This window comes from Hippichthys cyanospilos, chromosome 20, assembly GCF_059441005.1.
Source record: "Hippichthys cyanospilos isolate Australia breed blue-spotted pipefish chromosome 20, RoL_Hcya_1.0, whole genome shotgun sequence".
Classification (NCBI taxonomy): domain Eukaryota; kingdom Metazoa; phylum Chordata; class Actinopteri; order Syngnathiformes; family Syngnathidae; genus Hippichthys; species Hippichthys cyanospilos.
In genome coordinates this window covers 7,895,982-7,919,014 of record NC_142388.1, presented here as the reverse complement: position 1 = coordinate 7,919,014, position 23,033 = coordinate 7,895,982, and the positions used below count along the sequence as shown (strand labels likewise).

Here is a 23,033-nt window from a genome sequence, read left to right as displayed (position 1 = left end):
GGATGTGCAATTTTTTTTGTACTAAAAGAATCATTGTCCAAATTTTGGACCATATAAAACCATTATGATAACAATTTTTGAGACTCATTTTAATGGGATTTATGACATTGATTTTCCTGCGATTTTTGCAACGTTCACAACAGTTGAGCGGCGGTCAAACTTTTGTCAGCATACAGAAAATTATTTGACTTGTGTTTCACCTCAAGGCAGGAGGTGGCGGTAGAGAGCAGTTAATGGCTATGTCATCACTCTGCAGGCTCCAAAGACAGACCATAGCATTTTTCATTTTTTTTTTTTTTGTGGGTGTTAATAAATTTAATCTAAATGTGTATGGATAGAATTGATGCCACTGAACAATTTCAGTGGTTGAAGGAAGAAAAATTCATAAATTATGTCTTTAAAAGCGTTTCCAACATTAGTGGAAAACAATGTAATGTGTATAAGTTTGCAAAGTGTGTGCACAAGGGTTAAAAATATTAATTTCGGTAGATTATTTTACCTACCTCACATGTATCCTAAAAGTTCCACAACAGTTTTATCAGCAAGACTGAGCTTGATAAAAGGAAACAAATTGCTTAAATGTTGTTAGTATAAAGATTCAAGGAAGTTATGAAATTCTGAAGACTTTAAAAAACTGGCAAAATGACCCCTAGTTTTAAACTCAAAACAACAGAATAACTAGTGTGTGTGTGTGTTTTTTTTTTCCTAAGAAAAATACTCAGATGGTGGCCACCCCCCTTGCATCTCCCGACCACGTGCATGGTCCTGACGACATAAATTTGGGAAGTACTGTACAACATTTTCTTCTGCGTCATAAAAATTGGATTAAAACGTTTTCTGGGTATCCACAAACACCTCAAAATCAGACAGGATATGTTGACATAAACAATGGCAAGCTAGCTGTCAAGATTTTTTGGGTGGGCAAAGATGATAAACCGTCTACTTAAGTCTTTTTTACAGAAATATTGTTAGAAAGAGCATAAACGATGACCCCGTGCAAATGCGACCGAGATGTCTGCCACCTCGTGGTGAATTGTGATATTACAACTTTTGATCATGGCCTGAAATCCATCCATCCATTTTCTGAACCCGACGTTTAATTAAAAAGGACTGCGAGAGCCAGACTGGAACATTTTGATCCCGCGATACAAAAGCAGAGTTGCAGAGCACACATTTTGTTGACCTGACAAACCACAACAAATTGTAACAAAACCGCTTCGTGAAAATGGCATTCCCCATCATGGAAATAAAATGGCATTGACACACACATTTACAGACTGGCACCGCTTGTACTCAAAAGGACAATGATGTGTCAAATACAGAACAGTACACAGCTGAAATAATGCAAGCGTGGAGGCCGATAAAACCGTCGAGCGGTAAAAAGACAAAGTGTTCTAAGCTTAGTGTAGAAAGATAAAGTGGATTTATTTAATGAAGAAACCTCGGAAAAATCTATGTGAGATTACAAAGCAGGTTTCAACTGTTTACCATCTTAAAAGAGTCAATTTAAACATCATAGATGTTGGAATGCTTTACTGACAGAAAGGCAGCAGAGAAAACGGAACTAAATTGTTGACTTTAAAAAGCACAGGTGAAGACAACCCATTGAAAAATGCAGCTTGGTGTGTTTTCTATTATCTAGATGTGGGCTATAATGAGCACAGAATGATTATTTCCTACAAAAAAAACAAAACTACTGTACGTATGAGAGGAACGGGTAGTGAAGTTGAATCCGGAAAACAACCAATTGTTTATTGTCTCCTTTCGCTACTTTATAATACATTTTAACAAAAGTAAATCAGGGGAGAGAAAATAAAATCATGACCGGTTGGGTGTTCCTGCGCAATGACAGCACTACAGTGACGTTTGAACAATTCCAGCGGTGTGTTACTATTCAACCTTATATTTTATATACTTAAAACAGAATACACTTTCTGCGAGAAACAAGGTTTTGAACAGTAAGGCCTTCCCTCCCTAAAAAGCCCACTTTCATCTGATTGGCCAACTTCCAGAAGCCTGCCAAGGGAGGACAGAAAGAAATTCAAACTTGACATTTTTCTACTAAATTTGTCCACCACATGACAAACTATCATCATCTGGACATGACAGTAGAATAAAAACGTTTATATTCCAGGTTTAACCTGCATGTTACTGTACATTTACATTACTTTTTTTGAAACTACATTTAAAACTGAACCGACAACGCCATATAATCCATAGGTCCCCTTTAAATAAGTGGCATTGTCCTTTATGTCATCTGCAAACTAGCACACAAATAAGGGACACACTGATACCGATACCAGTACCGGCGCTGATGCCATACATTTTTACACATACTTGTAAAAATCATCTCATGTTCCACCGATACCACTTTATCAACCTGACATACGCTATACATTATTTGCCAGGCAGTAGGGGTCGAAGATAGTTTTATCTGAACTGCAAATTACGCAGGATGTTGAACTCTACTCCACCTGCGCGCCAGCCTCGTTCCATGAAGCCGTGCCAGATTTATTACCCCGAAAAAGGCAGTTGTGCTGCCGTGGCGTTCCTGGCAACGATACGTGAAACGGGTGACAAGACTGGTAGAAAAACATTTTACAATGTTAGCAAATTACAAGTTGGTAGTTTTCAATAAATCTTGTGAACCTCAAGCTATGTTGAATAAGTTTTTGTTTTGGAACAATGTTTTGGCATTCTCAAGAGTCAGAGATTTGAAAAAAGTGGTATCGGCGCATCCCTATTGAAAGTTCCGTATTTTCCACACTGTAAGGCACACCTTGAAATTTCTCAAAAGCTGACAGTGCGCCTTATAATCCAGTGCCCTTTATACAGCGCATTAAACGCGCCTTTTTGTTTTTGGGGGTTACTTGCCATGTATATTCATTTTTACCTGTGCATTGCAGTTATTAATGTATTTTTTTTGTTACAATTGCAATTTCTATAACACCCGGTTTGAAATTTTGATATGCTATATATGCTCCAATTTTGAAGAAAGTGTGATTTTACATCAACAAAACAGTATATTTTAAGGTTTTTGTTTGCAATTTCATTAAAAAAAGTTTAATATGCAATTGAATCATAATTATATTCTTTTAAGCTCTTGATTTGTTTAGGCATTGACCAAAAAAGTACTGTATTTTAATGTAACCAAGAGGTATTTTTTCCTATTATTCAGATAGTACTTTCCACAAACCGACTTTCTTCTTCATTTCTGATAGGTTTGACTTTTGTTGGAATTCTCTTTAGCGCGGCACCATCTAGTGGAGACATAATGCAAACCCAGCCACTACCGTAGCTTCTATTCTATGCGCCTTATAATGCGGTGCGCCTTATAGTGCGGAAAATGCGGTATAAGCACTGGACAAATGTACTGTACAATCTGGCCTGCCTGGCATCCTAGCTTAGTCCATTTGCAAAATGAACTGCCAAATCATATACTTTGGAAAAATATAGTACTGTACGTCTCATTTACGTTTCTATTATTTTTACAGATACAACTCAGAAGTAATTAAAAAAAATACTTTTGCTCCCCTGCCTGTCGACATGGAAATACATCCCATATGCTGGACATCTTTACATAAAGCCTGGAAACAGCAAAACGTCATTTTTCAAAACCATTGAGAAGAGTCCAGACATTTTAGTATGGTTTTACATCAAAACGGACACATCGTGGACTTTGTGTTGGTTTCCAGGCTTTACGGCTAAGTTAACAGCTCTTTGCAGTATTTCATGTTTAAACCAAAACCAGCTGCATCCCAATATGCCCCGGTATGATCAAGCAACTGTCGATTCTTCACACAAAGCGGGGCTTAAAACGCGTAATTTGAAAGCCCTGTGTGAATACTTCAGTGTAAAAACTCAGAAGGAAAGCTGCTGTGCTACTCAACACGCTTTTGCCCCAAACTAACCATGAAGAACAATATTTGAACTCCGAACATCCCCGCAAGAGCAAGTCGTAGACATATTTGATTGGTACGTTTATAATTGTTCCATCTCAATCACGAACGGAGGCTCCTTTGTGTACATTTCAGCATGTCTGGGAGTGGGAGTGGTCCCGTCTGCCTCCGTGCAGCCCAAGATCAGCGCACAAAGTGTAGGCAGCGACGACAGTACAAAATAGACATCTTTGTTGACGGTTCGGCTGGTCGCCGAAACAATCTGAATCGCTGAATTCAAGTCATTTTCTCCGCACAGTCACGGGACAAAGAATATAACAACAGCGGACAAATCAACAATATACTGCCGGTAACATAAACTTTTTTTTTTTTTTTCCTGTGAAGCATCTAAAGTCACTCAAACGATGTTTTACAAAATGCTGAGGTGTTGGGTTTTTTTTTTGTTTTTTCCCCTGTTCATCTATCTCCATCCGACAGTCCTGAAGACGACGTCAGTCTATTAAAGACAATTGTTACAAGTTGAGACCCAGTGTCGTTTTGGCATTTGGCTTGCTCTCACTGGCTATTATTGCTATTCTTGTTGTTGTTTTGGAAACTTAGGAGCTTGTGGCTGTTGTTGTGTTCTAGTGTGCTGTTGCTGAGCCGCAGCTCGTCCAGCTTCCGCCACAGCTCGTCGCGCTCCTGCTCCTTCTTCTTCTCCCTGAAAAACATGGGTGAACCAGGAAGAGGGGGAAAAAAAAACACTTCACTTTCACGTTTATATCACAGCAAAAACGTATTGTCAAGAGATTAAAAAAGATCATTAAAAAGTGACGTAGGCCTATAGAAAATGGATAAATGGATTGTCGCCCCCCCATGATTAAAATGAATTCAATTTATTTTCATAATGTTGCATTATGATTAGCATACTAGTGATGATGATTAATAATAAAAGGACGGAAAAAACATTTGAAATACGATATAAGCAACAGATTAAATAAAAAACCGTAAAAGTCAACCATTTGAAATGATGTCACCCACAACTTGTGAGAATAAGTGGTTTCAGTATGGATGGATGTTTATAGGTAAACCTGAAACCATTTCAACTCTAGTAAATGTCAGGCTGAAAACAATGATACCAAAGTTTATTGGTCAGCACTCACCTTTGTCGGTCTGATTTATAGGAGGATGTCAACTCATCAAAGAGTGTGCAGTTCATCTCCATCAATGTCTTCAGTACATTGTAGACCAGAGCTACGATAGTCCTGAAATGTCAAAATTGGCATCGGTGTCAATAATACAATAATTCAGTTACCTGTTGAGCTCACGGTTCAAGTCGAAACTCCATCTGAACGTTTACAATCATGGGCAATTAATCCATGAATAACTGACCCCGTGGAAATTCATCACTATCAGTATTTTTTTTTTTTTTTACAGTCATTGCTTCAAAAGTAAAAATATGAAAACCAGTAAAATGAGTGATTTAGCAAAGGCCTTAAGACAACTATCACAATAACTCACTTGAAATTTTGGAGGGGGAATACATATTTTGTGAGAGTACGTACGGATTCCAATGCTCTTTGGAGATTCTGTAAAGGCTGGAGAACATGATTGGGAGGACCTTGTCGATGTTCTCCTCGATGAGACTGAGAATGTACTCGTTATTCCAGAAGTACAGCGCTCGCTCTGCTACCTGTCAGGGCAGAGGGGAAGAACAAACTCAGCAAAAGTTTTGCGGTTCCATACAGTTGTCTGAGAGAGAGATTGTCACCATTAATTAAAAGATCTGACAGATGATTTTTCCCCCCCAAAATTCCTAAATATGAGCATAAAAATGAGAATTTAGCATGTAAATAGTGACAGCAAATACAAATTCCTAACCTACCTGAAAGTGGGGATTGGCAACACATTTGGCAATCTGCTTGAACAAGGGCTCCTGGATTTTCTTGAACTGCGTGGGCTCAATAACGTCTAGAATCTCTTCAATCTCACCCAGGAACATCACCTGGACACAAAGAAGCAAATATGAAGACATCACAAAACCTGGCTGGTGTACTGTAATTAGTGAATGTGTTATTTTTATATATGTACCTCCTTCTGGCTGCAGGTCTTGGGCCAAAACTTAAGCAGACCTCGGATCACCTAAATATAAAAAAAGACAACTCAGTGGGGACTCCTTTCACATGAATAATGTATCTTTATCTTGGTTGCATAAGTGGTTTGTATCACCCAAGACAGCTCTCTGCAGCTTGACTAATTTTAGCGCCTAAGGATTGTGTGTGGAGTGGGAGGAGTGCCTTTTTATTTTTTTTACCGGTTCGGTTAGTGTTGGATCCTTCTCAAGGAACTGGACCACACAGTATGCCAGCTGAAAGACAAAATAAATGGCTCAAATTGATATTTCATTACAATGCTTAAGCAACCACCACAGTTAAGAATCTTTTTTTTCTGTTGTAGTTATAAATAAACCCCCACGTATGACATTATTACTTGAAAATGCATTGGACGGCCACTAGATGGCGGTAAAGAAACATTCTTACCTGAGCATGAAAGAGGGCCAGTCCTTTGGCTGTGTGTAATGGGATGAGCACCTTCATCAGGAACTGTTTGTGTTCTGCCTTTAAAGGCAGGGCAAATCCATTGATGATACTGTAAACAAGAAACAGTTATCATACCGATTAGATAAAGGTGAGGTATTATGCTAAAAGGTTCTCCCTGTATTTTCATAATCATACACTCACCTTCCCAGAATTTCGAGAAGCTCAGCAACTCCGTTGAAATGTTCAGTCTCATAGATGAAGCTGCAAGTGCAAAGGGCAAATTGTTATCATTATTGGTCTTTTAATGGGTGAACAGAGTAGAAGTAGAACCTAGAAGATGTATTGTGTTTGGCTGAAATAATAATATGTGAAAAAGTATTCTGTGAATGACCAAATGACTGACAAGTGATTCATCTCGCGTGTTCGGTACCGCATACACACTTTTGGTATGTACATACAGTGCCTGACAACGATGGCACTATTTTTATCCTACATGGCAGATGGTCAAAGTGGGTGCATCCATTTTGCCACCCTTGCCTTTTGGAAACGACATTAAGGGCCCCCTGTCTGAATCATCTAAATCCCATTGTCACGCAGCAACAGGAGCTGTAAAGGTGTCGGGAATGTCTGGTGCCTCCATCTGCACTTCGCACGTCACTTTATTTGAAAAGTAGGATTAATGGGTTTGATGTGCCATAATGCAAAGACATAGTGAAAAAGGTTGAATCACATCCTTTAACTCAGGGGTGTCAAACTCATTCTTATCGAGGGCCACGTTACAGTTACAGTTTCTGTCAGAGGGCCGGGATGACTGTGATAAAATACATTTTGGGTGTATTTGTCACACTTCCAACTAGTTTTGAAATCAGAGCGAGGGTGGGGGAAAAAAGCCCTTGTTTTTTCCCCAACCAATTTCAAATTGACTTACAAATGTGATATTTTGACCGGAAACTTGAATTGGAATGGGCGTTTCGCGGGCCGCGTAAAATGATGTGGTGGGCCGGATCTGGCCCCCGGGCCTTGAGTTTGACACCAGTGCTTTAACTGATGCTGTTTGTCAGTGTACAAATTAAACGGATATAGCTCAAAACAAGGCATGAGTTAGCTTTGAACTTTTTTCCCCCACATATTTCAGTGGCTTCAAAAGGAAAATGTGATATTTGGTGCAATTTAGGTTTCGTTTAGAGTCTCCCATTGGGGCATTCAAAATCACTATCCTTAGTAGTAGAATAACAAAAGCGTTAATAACTCACCGTAAGAAGATGTTGTTAATCTGCTTCCTGATGAAGGCTCGTAACCCGAGGAACTTTCCATAAATCCGATGCAGAATGGTCTTCAGGAAGTCCCTCTCCCTTGGATCCTCACTGTCAAACAGTTCGAGAAGCTAACGCAATAGAGAAAGAAAAAAAATGTTATTCTGATTTTGTTATGCTTTTTAAATATGTCATTAATTAAAAAAAGAAAAGGATGTATGAAAATGATCAGAAACAAAATTCCCCAAATGTTCACCCGGAAATGGCAAAACGCACATTTTTGGTTTTCGACTGAAAAACGATTAAAAGCAAAACAATCCATCCAAAAACGGATGTTGTGATGACAGAGTCTCTGTCTGAATTCCACACAAGCACACAGGAGGACAGGGGCGTTGCTTATAGGAAACTACTGTTGTAAAGCATTTCAGCGGGTCGAGTAAAGAGCACTGCTGAGCTCTGCTCTTTTTCTTCCTCCAGTGTTTCGGCTAAGCATTATCCATATAAGTCAGGCCCTACAAGCCATGAAAGTTTCGTTGGAGAAGGTAACAACATGAAACATGGGTGAACACATCCATTGTACTTCTTTGTGTGGGATGTGTACAGGCACCGCATATGTTCCTGTTATAAAACAGGAAGTGTGTGCGTCGTGCGAAACGAATGCATTGGATACTCCTGCCATGTCGCATCTATTTGCGGCATTACATGTGATGAGTCATCATTACGTGGAGGCATGGAGTTCAAAAGGAAATTTTAGGCTCAGCATTGTGTGGCACCTATTTTCCAGTGAGCTTGACATCAGCACCTCAGTGAAGCGACTGATGGTTTATATTTAAGCCTGCGTACAGCCTAAAAAATGGGACTGTGAATGCACGCTCTTTTGCAGTTCTATGACATCTGAACCTACCCAAACATTGTTCAGCATGCCCAATGTGAGGCAATTGAGCTATTGGTACCGAGCAACAGAGAAAGAATATTTAAATCATTCACCGCCATTGACGGTTACAGACGTCAAAACTCAATTTCAACTAGGCTGGCAAATGAATGAAAAAAGTCTTATAAAAGACATATAATGTTAAATAGAAAACTAATCAATGAAGGCACCTTGTTCTAGTTGTAGAATCACATTCTATCAACGGTTCTACGTCACGGCTCGGCCTCCGGGAGCCAAGAAGGACCAAATGTGGCGTATCCAACAGAAAGTTGCCATAGGCTATTACTAGCTTGCTCAAATAAAGCCAGTGTGACCAAAATATGTTTGGATGCCATTATTCCCCATGAACCATATACATGTATCCTTCCGAGCTCTGGAGGTGCACTTTAAACAAACCAAACTGCCGGACGGGTGTATTTTTCCCACGTCACCCTTGCCACCCAAACCTCCATCCCTCCAGCCTGTCAATTTGCTCCCGACCACAGCCCTCTCATCTCATCCTAAAGAGCACAACAACAGGCAGCTATTTAAAGCTCCCCACGACACGCTCACATCATGGAAAATCAGTCCCGGCACCTCTGATGCAGCCAAGCCAACATTCCAGGGCCTTTGGTTCCTGTGGAGTTATAGAGTGAGGGACTCCTGTACACTCGACATGCCACATGGCTCATACTACTGGAGACAAATCCCTTGTGGCTTTTTACATACTTGACCAATAAAGATGATCATCTTCAGTGCGGATTAATTAGACATGTGGCTTTACGTAATTTAACTACTGGGGGTTTTGGATACTACTTTTTACACGGTTGCATGTATCGAGTAAAACCTGTGGCACATTTGCATCATACTTGGTTGTTTTGCTCTTAAACACACAAAAACATCTATTTCCACATCACACCAATCAAAACTTAATTCAGCTGGGTGAAACATCAATCATTAATGACGAAACCCTTCACTTGTGGTAGATGTTGTCAAAGGTATCTGCGGGCGAAATTGCCTACCTGGAGAACAAACTTCTGATCAATGTAGCGTTTTGCAATACTTGGCTGGAAATCTGGATTCTCAAGAAAACGCAGTAGAAACTCGTAGACGAGCTGAAAGAGACAAAGGGGGAAAAAACTCAATTGTGTTCTTTCCTGAAGAATTTCTGCCCTAGTTCTAGGTACAAAGTCAGTGCAGAGCTAAAACACGCTTAGCATCAAAATGTATTTTGGGGAATTCCAAAACATTTCTAAAGACTCAACACAGCCCCTCCCTTCAGGATGCAGCTCCGTGGAGGCATAGACAAGCAACAAAATCATATCCTTACTTGGATATGCGGCCATGAAGCTTCAAGAGTGGGCTCATCTTCCTCTGGGTCAAAATCTGGGTTGTCACTTGGAGCAAGCGTACGGAATATGTTTGTACTGATCTGTAGAATAGAATTCATGAAACATAAATTAGTAACCGTGCAGTGTCAACTTAACACATAGCCTGGTTATATTTTTACATCTTCTTTTTGAAATCAACTGCCGGTTAATTAGGTTCAAATCAATAAGGCTGACAGCTAGCAGTCTTCAAACTACAGCAAAAATGGTACTATTTACTTATTTTGGATGGGATGACATCTCGTACTGTCATGAAAACACACCACCAAACAATGTGAGAAATGCCAGGAGTCGATTTCAAAATAAACCTTACTATACAAAACATACGGTTGCGAATGCCTTGACATGCTTTTATTTTGAAGTTGTTCCCGGCGGTGTGTCACGACAACACAACTGTTGCTCTCAAAGTAAGTCCTGACTCCTAATATAAACAACACCACGTTGTATTGGAGTCATGCACCGCAAAAAAAACAAAAAAAATCATGCCATCCACTGCAGCCAACACTGGCTGTATGTACGTGGAGGAAAGATCTCACCTGCAACTGAAAAATGACTCTTTTATTTTACATTTACATGCTAGTTAATTCTCTTGTACTTTGCTTTAAAAAAAAGACATTATAAAAACTGAAAAAATGTTTTAGGCATGATTTTATATTACAATTTTTGTAAAAAGCTCATCTCATAGACTTAATCTTGTGCGACATCTTGTTTCATGGGATTTGTGTTTCATGCCATCCCTAACTCTTATCGTGAAATTAACTCATATTTATGCAAGTTAAAAACAAGGCCTTCCTGTATTTTAGTTAGAATAGACATAAAATGTTGATTTTACCTATAGTAACGTACAGTACGTATATCCGATACACTGCTGGGATGACAAAACCTGTCTAGACAGTAGACACATGATCTGCCTCCGTTTTGTAATCCCCTTGAGTACACGGGGTGTTTTACAGAGCATAGGGAGAGGATATACAGTATAGTATAGCTGATGGCTCCTAATACATACAAACCTCGAGCTTTAGAGTGGACACGGAATAATACCAAGTCTACTCTCAAATGATAACATTTCCTCATATAATGGCAGCAGAGTGTGCTTTAAGATTCAGCACTTATGTAGTCTTCAAGTGGACAATTAAGCTATTGGTGTCAATTACAGAAGACCCCCACTATTTGAAAAACTAGAACGCCCCAACTCATCTTTTTTCAAATTTCCCCCAAATCATGTGATACTGACCATAGTGGTGATCTCGGGGTACGCGGATTCAACGAGCACTCCTCTATTGGTGGACACATAGTCCACCAGCTCATTCAGCGTGGCCCTCTTGATCTCCTTGCTCTTCAGGTCTGTCACAGAGTCCAGGAAATCAAAGAGCATACAGCACTGCTGAAGTTTCTGGGTGAAAAGTTCCTGCTGCTCAGTGGAGGGAGCATCTGAAATCACACAAGAGAAGAGGGGACTTTGAGTGAGCGCTTGACATCACCAGCATAAAATCGCCACATGAAGAAGCAATTTTTAGCAGTTGTCCCACAGACAAAGCCAACAGTCATACTTACAGTATTATGACTATAACACACAAGTATTTCAATAGTCGTTTCATCTTTCGGTTATTTTATCCACTAATTGAGGAATTTGATTAAAAAAGCATGTTCTAATTTCCATCTGTTCTCCATATTAAAAAAAACATGATGAATTGAATGAATGCATTAAGAATGAATTGAATCATTTTTAATCAGTTACTAGTTTGGCCTATCAACATCAGGAAAGAGGTAAAAACATTGTTTGTTTTGAAACTACAGGAAAATGTTTTAAGTTGGTTCAACAATTTTTTGGTCGGCTCATATGGAGGACTACACAAACCGGATATTCACTGTTGAGAAGCTACAATTTGTATATTTTTTATATTAAATTATAAAAGGTTATTAACCGATAATAAAACAATTGTAATTGACTATTTTTTGATTAACCATTTCACTTCTATGACATTTTTTGTTAATTTCTCAACAGTTTACACTAATTTTGTTTGGTTGGTTCAAATCCAAAACAAAAGGTAAGGTATATATGCAACTGGATCTCAAATGGGGGTATAAGCACTTTACAGCACTTTAGGGGGTACTTGAGATTTTCACTAATGATTAATTAGTTAGACTAGTTAGATTAATTAGTTAGTTTTAAGTTGTGGCTTTTTTTTTTTTAATTCAAAAATGCTTTGAGGAGGTGAGGGATCCTTGGCTGAATAAAAACGGAGCGGGCACAAAAAAATGCATATACATCGCAAATACAATACATACAATATCTAACATTGAGCCACATAGAGTCAGTCTAGTCATTCCCAGCTTTGTCTGTAAAGCCTTTTATGGATTAGACTGCGAGTCCGTCCATGGTTATTAAAGCTGTCCCAACTCAGCCAAGCTATTAACAGCATTTGGAATCCACCCAGACAGGCACACTGATGTTATGTTTGGGCACAGAGTAGGTAATCACTGTGGCCACAGGACAGTGTCCTGCTGAAAGTAACAACGCTCAGTCACTTTGTGCAAGGTCAAAAAACTTTGAAAATGCTGTGAAAATGCTTATTTGTGCATCCTATAACTATGAAAACTATGGGTTTTCAACAAAGCCAAGAGCTCAATCATGCCTGTGAATACTGTCATTTTCTTGTTTTGCATCCTAAAAGTGTGATACCATTTGTGGTTTAGGGCGTGTCTTGAGAAATAGTTGGGTTTCCATATTGACACTCATGCTGTCTAATCTAGTCTCCGAGCATAAGGCAATACCTGATACCCACTCCTTCTGCGGCACTAAAACCCAATTTAGCAATTCGTTGCTTCATGCTCTAATTGATTTGCTCTTAATTTCAAAAGAAAAATGCACTATTCCTGCCACAGCATGAAAAATAATTCAATTATCTTCGCTGATACCTGCAGAAATTCTATGGGTTGAAGTGCCTTCACGTTACTCCTACAGGACTTGTACCTCAATTTGAGAACCATTTTCCGAGACAAAAAGTTGCAAATGATTCAATTGTGGATTAAAGAAATGAACATGATTAATATAATGCAAACTAGTTGACAAAAATACATCCATATCAATTAAGGCAAGTTGTTCTCAAATGGTGGTATGAGAAGGTATCCCACCCATCCATATATATGAACCGCTTATCCTCGCTAGGTTTGCTGGCGTGCTGATGCCTAACCCAGACGTTTCCGGGCAGGAGGCAAGGGACGCCCTGAACTGGCTGCCAGCCAATCGCAGAGCACCCAAAGACAAACTACCATTCACACTCACAATAACACTTAATGACATTGGAGTGTCCAATATACCTTCCATGCATGTTTTGGGGAAAGTGGGAAGAAACCAGAGTGCCGGTAGAAAACCCACACAGACACAGGGAGAACATGCAGTGTACCAGCAGGTCTAATTTAATGCTTTTAACACTATCACGGGAAAAGTTTGAAATTAAGAGCAAAACAATTGAAAACAAGAAAGAACTTATTGTTAACTGTGCTATAGTCACTCCTTTGCAAAACTTTGAATGCATTTTATTTTAGTTTTTTATTCATCCTAAAAATGCTTTGTGCTGGTTGGCGGGTATTTAGCAGACAATACTTCACAGGGCCTATATCATTGAAAACACAACCACTGGCTTAAATAATGAAGTTGAGAGAAGGTAAAATATTAATCTCTGTGTCAAGCTGCAATCTTTATACTATTATAGAGTGATGCAACTAAACAGGCAATACATTGTGTTTCAGATAAAGCTGTCAGATCTCTGTTGGGGGGGCCGGCGGATGGTTTTGACATGCGACAAAGCACTTATGCAACTGCAAGGGTCACAGTGCTTCCACAGTGGCTCAGAAAAGTTGACATGACCTGAAAGGGCTTTTGTTACACATAAATGCCGCATATTTACAATGTATAAATAGAATAAAAACTGTGCATAAGAGCTCTTTTTTAACAGAGAAGCATTAAATATAAAATGTGCATGATTAATGATTATAAAAAGAATTCTAAAGTAGAAATTGAGTGAGATGCGCATTGTCTTTGAAGCTTTCGACCGAAGTCAACCTTAATTTTACACGATTTAAACAGTATAGTATCCTCTCACATTCTATATTATTATTTGCATTTATTTTCTATCATTGTTAGTCATAGAATCACAGCTTTAGCATGCTGTTTTTCTGCAGAAAATTACCACGGACAGCAATCAAACTTTGATAAGACACACCTAATTTCTGTTTGAAATCCAAATGCGTTTGAAGTTTTTTCTTCTTTGTCTCTCGACAGCTTTAAAGTCTAAAATGTATCATTTTTTCCCCCAACAATATGATGCTATTTTTGCCTTCCAGATACAGATGCATTCATGCATAAACTCCTAAGGGTGCTTCAGAAAGAAAAGAGATTTCCATTAGAGTTCTATTGCTGTGCATTTGTGAAAAAAGCAAGGAACCATTTGAGAAGACAAAAATATAGCAATTAATCTAGCCAGCAGAAATCTGGAGCACGCCCCAAAACAAACCATGTAAATCTGAATAATACACAAATAAAAACACTTGACCGTGAATTTAAAGCAAGGGTGTCAAACATAAGAGGAGGTTTAATCTGGCCCGCTGCGGCTCCTGAGCCAAAATGAGTTTGACACCGCTGAGTTAAAGTGATGTAGTCATACAAAGCACGTATGACAGCTTATAAACAATGAGGTACTTACAAAGCATTTCATTTCACATATGAGTTTACAAGGAAATCTTCTTGAAAACACACACGCATGCACATAATATCGTAAGCGCAAGATGAAATAAACATTCTATTAATCAACATTATGCAATATCAGGATTTTAATGTGTGTGTATGCGAGTATGGCTAGAGATGAAACAAGTCTGGTCCAATAATGAACAACTGAACTCCTCGTTCCTCTTTTCATGATGCAGCATGTTTTTATGTGCAAGTTAGAACATGTGAGGCGAAAGGCTTAAGTATTCAACAACAACAACACCGGCCATAAACAGGTAAAGGATAGATAAAGGTGGTGAATCATTTCTGTATTGTTTTTATGTAATACACTTAGAAGCAGAAGAGAATAAAATGGGTCATCAAGAGCTGTTTTTTGATTGTCATTCGGTTCTCATGTCAAGTAGTACAGGTGAGGCAAACGACTTCAGTAAAATATTTGCAGTTTGGAAGCACGTGTTGCAGGGTCCGCGGGAACAATGTTTGCGCCGCAGTTTTCAACTCGGACCTTTCTTGCAGACAATCACTGAGTTGCAATGACATCAAGAGAGAAAAACTGCCCCCAAAAATAAGGATGTCAGAATTTTGAGACCAGGAGAAATTGTCTAAATTCGCAAGATTTCAGCCTCTTGACAGTTCATGTAAGATTGATTACCATTAGGCTAAATTAAAATGAAACATTTAGAAACACCTACTTTTATTTTGGTGAACAATTATTTACCTATATTTGGTCTTATATTATAAAATCTCTTTCAAATATCGAACGATTGTTAAAACATTTGCATTTGGCATTATTATCGAAACGTGTTGCATGTTAGCAGAAGTACTGCATGACAGAATGTGGCTAAGTTATGTAACAATTTTCCATTTCAGCATCCAGTATTTCAGTAACCAAGTGCAGCAGAGGTCAACCCCCATGGGAAACAATTATTCAATACGCTGATGGTGCATTTGTAGCACCATGGCTGTTGTTGTTATGACAGATACAAGCAATAAATAAGTGAAGGGAATCAAAAACTATATAGAGTATTGTAAATCACATTATTACCATCAATATCAACATAACACCTACAAACACTTTATTATTCCACTTCTGTCAGTCACCTTCAATTTGTGAGTAGTTTTACATTTAATCTCGCAGTTATTTTTCTGTAGTTAACTTGTTTAATATTTGTGGTTAATATACAACAAACACATTTCTGTAGTACTTAAAGAAACATAAATACACCATGTAAAAGCTTCTTAACATTAATACCCGTCTTGTTAGTATCTATCAACATTTCATAGAACCCATCCTGCGAAGTGAAACCAAAACAAACCAAGTATGCTGGTCTGATGACCTCTGAACAGTTTCCACAAAGATGACTACAATGACACAACATGCAATTTTGTGTTTTTAAGGCTTCAAATATATGTTTGGGTTATTTTACAGTGTTACTGTTACGAGAAAGCTTGTACACTATGCCTAAATTTGGTCAATTTAATATTTTTCATCAATGTTTGATTAAATGTAATCTTATTCATATGAGGTGACTATCCCCAAATCAACAAACTGCAGCTAGAAACACAATCAAATCCATAACGTCAATCCCTAATAAGTGTCCTCACATATGACCGAATTTGGAAAACTAGAGTGACAGTCTTTAGAAAGCTAAGTGATACCACAATTGGACTTTAAAGCATTGCTGGACCGGTTAGACGGGATGTTTGCTGCTGCAGCCGTTGATGAAAGAATCTTCCTCACGTGTAGTATGCTCACTGTAAGCATGATGGTACAGTTGGCGTTTCAAGTAGGTTAAAGGGTCAGATGACAAATAGCCATTGGAATTTGAAGGGTATAACATGAAAGTACTTAAGCATACTTATTGTGTTGTGTTTAGGTAGTAAGGAATGGCTACACACCAACTAATTGACCACTTGCATATCATGAGATCCAAAAGCTGTATTGAAAGTATCAAATTCAATTTTAACTTCCGCTGTCTGAGAAGTATTCTTTTAACAATTTGTGCAAGTACTTTACATATGGGGTGTTGGGGACACTACACCATGTGCACTCGTTCAAATAGTTTGCTGGCAGCTTTTTTTGTATTGTTTAAAACCACAACAGAATTGTCTTAACCAAATAAAAATACTTGGCATAAGGCCTTTTATTTGTGCTCAGTGCAACAGCACTTTAAAGCAGTACTAACAGAATTCAAACAAGTCACCAAATAATGAAGAATAAATATAAAAGTACGGCCTTCGAGAAAAAATAAGCCTTGATACTACACATACAAGATATAGTAGTTACTAAATAGTATTTACAGTACTGTATTCTCACTAGTGAAGGCAGCAACAGACAGTTTTTGGTCAATTGAGCACTTAAAATACACAAGGCTTCAAATTAGTCTGATTAGGAAAATACCTGGTCTTAACTGATCAAGCTTAACACGTCGTGAACTGACTTCACAAATTCAAACGGTCTGATGAGGGCAAACTGACAATGCTCCTTTCAAGCTGCCAACACTTGTTTATATTTTCAGGGAGACTCGAGCGACTAAAGATGAAAACCAAGTTCCTCTCAACTGGCACCGAAGAGAAATTGTGTGCCTCAACCTTGACATTTTAAGCATCGTTCAAAAGCTCTATTTTATAAGGATATTTGAGCTAAGCCAAGCTCAAATGTCAGAGACCCTAATTATGGTCAGAGAAAAACAAAAGCGCAGTAATAATTACATCACTCCAATTCCTTCAACACTCCAAAAAGATGCATAGCAGATGTATTGGACATGCTAAATTGTCCTTAGGTGTGAATGGTTGTTCTTCTCTACGTGCACTGCAATTGACTGGCGACCAGTTCAGGGTGTGCCGTGCCTACTGCCCGAAGTCAGCTGGGATAGGCACCAGCAAGCCTGCAACCCTTGTGAGGATGTGCGGCTCTAGAAAACGGATGGAAGTTTGAATTCAAACGTACTGTGAGGATAAGTAGCTTTTTGTTACGAAAAGTTTAACAACTCTGCACAGTTATCGTCATAAAAGAGCAAAAGAGGAGAAATGGTGATGAAAAATCCCACTTGCAAAAATGCACCGAATTTTTAGCTCATTAAGAGTGAGTACAATTTCCGTAGCCCTCCAACGGAAATAAAATGATCAAATGATTTTTGCCTACTTTCTGACGCATTATGGACCAATAGCTAATAAGTTAACTGAATCATAAACAATTTATGTTTTGGGGATTTTCTGCAATGTCGATTTGAAACAGTGTGAAGGGATCGAAATAATAATTATATATATATATATATATATATATATATATATATATATATATATATATATATATATATATATATTTTTTTTTTTTTTTTTTTTTAAACGTATGGTTGTCTTAGTGATCCTGTGCAGCTTTTGGGCAGCTCTTTTGGTCTTGGCAGTCTTAAAAAGACACACAAAATACTCCGACCAATCAAATCAAATCTTTCTTCTTTTTTTTTCCCCTCAGGAGCAGCTGTACCAAGTGGGAGTGTGTGGCAAGCTAGTGACATGCATCCATTTACATCTTCCCACAATACGACTTCCACCAACACGTTTAAGGAAGCAATTCTGTTAAAAATAAAGTGTTTGAGGGCAAAACCGAGCCGAAATGCATAATTATGACTTTCACTGAAGTACAATAATCCTGTAAAGTGTTGCTGTGCAATGCAAGCAGTTTAGTTGACACTATATTGACTGACATACTGGCAGACATGACGGAAAAACAATGTTTGGTACCTACTTGCCAATCAATGGGCTAGCCGAGTAAAAACGCTCTGCATGGATTGTCATAATGTCATAAAATGCCTAGATTAGAAAAAAAAAAAAAGAAAATGCATGCGTCCAAAAATTTCATTCACAACTATCATATCACAGAGTAAAGATGTGGCAATGAATGATAGCAGTTTTCCTAAAATAACATTATAATTTACAACAAAACTGTCATCTTATTAATCACTGCATTTTGGTGTCCGATGAGTCGGGCTACAGCAAGGCTAAAAACAGCCCAGCAACAGGAATAATAACCTAAATTAAGAGGGATGTTTTTGGAATGTAAACCTTTTTCCTGGACCGCTCTTAAGGCTTCTGGTTGCCGCGGCAACCATGATGGACTCTAAGTGACTCATCTTTTTGGAGTCTATCACACAACGGGGGATCTACGCACCCCAACTACAAGAGGGCCGAGGGATCTTCATGTTCCATCATTAGGGAACCCAAAACCTGCCATCTAAAAAAAAAACGCCATTATCGTTGCAAGGTTCACACAGTCACAGCAATAGCTAATGCAGCATCTTCTGCAATATAACATGCCTGTTTTGGCAAGTGGGGAGGAAGCATTTTATTTTGGATAGTGAAAGCGCAATTGAGGCACGAAATGTCTGTCAAGTTGAGTGTTTCATGTAGCACAACTGCCATGGATTGAACTTTTGTTTGTTTTTATTTGTGTCTGAATATGAAGCAACCTTTTTGAAGTGGAAATACCGTAAGAGCTCACGTTTGACTTCTTCAGAGTTGCACTGTTATATTGATTTAATTGTTCTTTTGCTACTGCATTAAACGGAATTCACATTTTTCATTTAAAAGAAGACAATTGAGAAAATTTGGACGTTTCCTAATGTATTAAACAAAGGACGTCCTTCCACCGCTCAAGAAAACTATGGCAACGTTTTGGTAAACAAACAAACAAAAATACAGCTCTTTGGTCAAAAATATCCACAATTGTTATTTTCATTGATCAAGTTATGCTTTCAGTTTGTTTGTCTGAAAACACAAATTTCACAAGCTGTGAAAAGAAAATATAGACTGCTGAACACTTAGTTACTGTGGATGTCCGGAGATAAATGTTACTGCCAGTTGTAAAGTGTGTAATTATGGTATAGCTCTGAATAGAGCACATGTGTGTCATATAACAGAACCTTAAAAGTCAAACACAATTAGAAATAATGGAGGCAGAACTATTTAATCACACAGCCAGTCGTAAACCTTTGAGTGTACAGTTTAACTGTAATGTTTTTTTTTTGACGATCCACTATATAAGGATTAAAAATAGTTTATCGCAATCAAACGAATACATAAAAATCTGTAAACACTGCTTTAATGTTTATAAAAATGAGGAGGATGTAGTAAAAGATAATACCTCATGTCGTTTTTAAAATAACTACTGTTATGTAAAACAAAACTGCTTTTGACTCGTATTTAAAAAACGACACTGAATTATATTAACAGTTAGTGTCCATTAATGCTGCTTATTATAATGAGCACAACCTCGGTGCATTTATTTTTTATTTTATTCCTCAGTGAAGACAACAACTTCTCACTTTTCCCCGAGCCTAAAATATTTCTTTGCAGGACTTTTGATTGGCAAATTCTTGTTTTGACGACATAAATGCCTTTGTTTGAACTAATACATGTGAGAAATGTATTTTTTATTAAACAAACCAAATCAGTCAGTGTTTAGTAATTACGGTATGTCAGCGTTTGGTAATTAAACGTACTTTGCGGCTAATGTTGGAAGTTGACATCAGTTCTGTACCTCAGCCACAACATCTTGACTCACTGTGCCATCTGCTCACTCCCTCTGTGTGATGATACTTCTGATGAACTCATGGCTCAATATCAAATCATCTGGCATTCATAATGCCGAGCTACAAATGTTTCCTTGCATCATGTATTTTTTGGTGCAAACTTTTTTCTTTTTTTTTTAAGTTATACTTTGATGGTTTGATGTTAGTTTAACTAAGATCAAGTAAGATAAACTGACCATGGCTTCAGAAAGATGTTGTAGTAAAAGTTAAGAGGTACTGTTCGGCCAACTTATTTCTGTCTGATTTTCCACTTTTGATGTGGCTCAAATGTTTTCTGGATTCGGTCATGTGATGCCTGCAGCTGTGATTGTATCTCAAGACACTACATCAGACATTTGATTCCCACCCACTGTGCCACAGGACGTTTATTAGCCATGAGAGATCATCAGGTGTGCCATGAAATATAATCTAACTTCATGATAAATAAAATTATATTTACTATAAATGATTTAGTCAATTATTTACTCAGGGAAAGAAGGGTAGGTGGAAAAATTAAATACACTGCATGGAGGTACAATGAACCAAACCTATTGGCATTTTTTCTGAAAGGTGCGCCTTGACATTTTTGTAATGTAAAATACACACCTTGCCTCAGTGGTTAAGAAACATTGTGCTACATAGCTTCAATTGAGGACACCAAAGCAACCGGTGGTCCTTGTGTTCCTTTCAAAGGTTTGGTAACTTCAATGAATATTTGTGCAGACTCCCTCAAAAGTTACACGTTCATTTGGAATGGATGGAAAAGTGTGTGCTCAAGGTGTGATCCTGAGCAGTGGGCATAACGTGTGAAAGTGATGGCCTATTTAAATCGCCCACAAGACCTCCATCATCATCATCCTCTTACCTTTGAGCTGAGGCAGCGACGAAAGCTCCACCGGTGCGATCTGAGTCCTGTACTGTGAAGAGCTGGGGGATTTTCTCTGTTTCTGGGCCTTCCTCACTGACTTTCTCGTAAATCCGTCCACTTTCTCCGATGCAGAGATGGCCGACATTTTGATGTCGACAAGAGACCGAGGACGATCCTCGTCAGATTGGCAAAAACAAGGTCTTCTCCTCGGTGTGCGTTCCCTCCCTCCCGAGCGTTCGCATCCGCACAAAAATGTGGAGCAACCTGCGCAACTTGACGCTCGCCTCCTGTCAAAAAACTGCGACGTTACTCAGCGTGATCCGACATTGCTCGTCGGTGTTAGGCTGTTGCAGAAGGCTGCATCTTATGCACGGCTTGCAATTTTCTGGGAATGATCTCCGACAGGCAAAGCAAAATTGCCAAACTACAACTCGACATAGCCTCTTGATACAACCAACAAGTCACTCGCTTGGGAGAAAAAAAATAGCCGTGGACTTCCTGTCTCCGTTGTTTTGATTAAACGCTAATTAAATATCAATCCGTTCCCCACAAATACAATTGCATTACCGCAATAAAGTAAGCGAGAGGTATGAATGTATGCGGCTAACTACTGTACTGTAAGGCTGTTAGCTAACACGTAGCTAGCATGACTAGCTTGTTAGCATAGCTGACTTTAGACAGAAACGATCGTAAAGATTACTCCACCATCGAGATCCAGAGAAAAAAAGTGGTAAATCCACGTAAAACCGTCTGGCTCTCCGAACAAAACAAGGAGAAAAAATCCGTGTACACAGGCCGCTTTTACTGCCGCTGAGTATTTTCACTCGCGGTCGATGAAGTTCAAATTCCCTCTACGCCTTAAACACTTAAAAGTTAGCCGCGTGTCACGCGGTGTTAGTAACGTCCCCTACAAAAATGACGATTGTAATTACCTTTCGGGGCCACCCACTAACGCGAATATTTTCTTCGATGTGTCAAATTACCAAAGATCTGCAGCGAGTCGGCAGCCATAAACAACCCTAGCAGCACCGCCGTGTCGTCGTGTTTCGACCTACTGTACAGTTAGGTAGACTGCATCGCCTGACGGGTTTTTGATTGACGTTGCCAAAAACCAATCAACGGAAGAGCTCGTGCAAAACAGGAAACTTTTTAGCCAACAGAATAGTAGAACGAGTGGCCCTTAACACATGACATGAAAAAACAAATACAGTGCAGCCACAGTAGTTTTCTGAAGTAGCAGATAGATAATGAAACCAGGCGACCTTTAATTATATCGCCTTATTATTTCTAGCATCTACATTGAAAGTTTAATTAAATAAATTATAACGAGTACATTTGATCATTCTTTGTTACAGGGCGTAGTGGGCGGGACCCGTTTATTTGAGTCCTGCTGCCCGAAGGTGCCCCTCAAAGGCTTTTTTTTTTTGGTTGGTTGGTGGGTTTTGGAATAATTACATTATTTCTACTTTCTACTGTATATCTGGTGCAAGAAACAAGGAGCTCTAAAAAATTTCACATTGTAGACTGCTGGCATGAAAAAAAAAATCCTATTTGATGTGTACTGTCGCTGACAAAGTGTTGTAGCTACAGGAGACAGTACATGTCTTACAATACAGCATTCTTATCACAGTAGTTTCAATTGAAAATTTAATACAAAAATACGTGCTAAAAATTGTGATGCATATCTAACTAAAGCAGATACGCGGTTTATCAAGATTTTTTAATGAGTATTTTTGACAAAAGTAGGCATATTAGTCTTCTTTCTACAGTGGCTGCAACTATTTTTGAAGATAATTAAATTATTAATTTTGGAAAATTAAAATGGAGGATCTGCTTGCACTGGGATATGATGAATACAACAAAAATAATTGTAGTCACCCACATAAGCAGTTAAGGG

The 23,033-nt window shown here is 38.5% G+C and overlaps 1 protein-coding gene across 1 annotated transcript; it reads right to left on the bottom strand.

Annotated features, from left to right (window-relative positions):
• Positions 1-1,400: 1,400 nt before the first annotated feature.
• On the bottom strand, positions 1,401-22,198 carry ppp2r5a (protein phosphatase 2, regulatory subunit B', alpha isoform). Its single transcript, XM_088403241.1, has 13 exons — positions 21,134-22,198; positions 11,204-11,400; positions 9,912-10,013; positions 9,604-9,696; positions 7,672-7,802; positions 6,620-6,679; positions 6,419-6,527; positions 6,193-6,246; positions 5,970-6,020; positions 5,764-5,883; positions 5,444-5,571; positions 5,042-5,143; positions 1,401-4,599 (listed from the first exon to the last, which is right to left on the bottom strand). The coding sequence occupies exons 1-13, from the start codon at positions 21,279-21,281 to the stop codon at positions 4,455-4,457; spliced, it is 1,440 nt and encodes a 479-aa protein (XP_088259367.1). The 5' UTR covers positions 21,282-22,198; the 3' UTR covers positions 1,401-4,454.
• Between the last annotated feature and the right edge of the window lie 835 nt (positions 22,199-23,033).

Bases quoted from the DNA above. Each gene is read 5' to 3' on its own strand.
- ppp2r5a (XM_088403241.1), bottom strand. From the start codon at position 21,281: ATGTCGGCCATCTCTGCATCGGAGAAAGTGGACGGATTTACGAGAAAG. The intron at 6,247-6,418 runs GTAAGAATGTTT...TTTGTCTTTCAG, and splicing joins TGGCCCTCTTTCATGCTCAG to CTGGCATACTGTGTGGTCCA. The intron at 4,600-5,041 runs GTGAGTGCTGAC...CATGTTTTTCAG, and splicing joins TATAAATCAGACCGACAAAG to GGAGAAGAAGAAGGAGCAGG.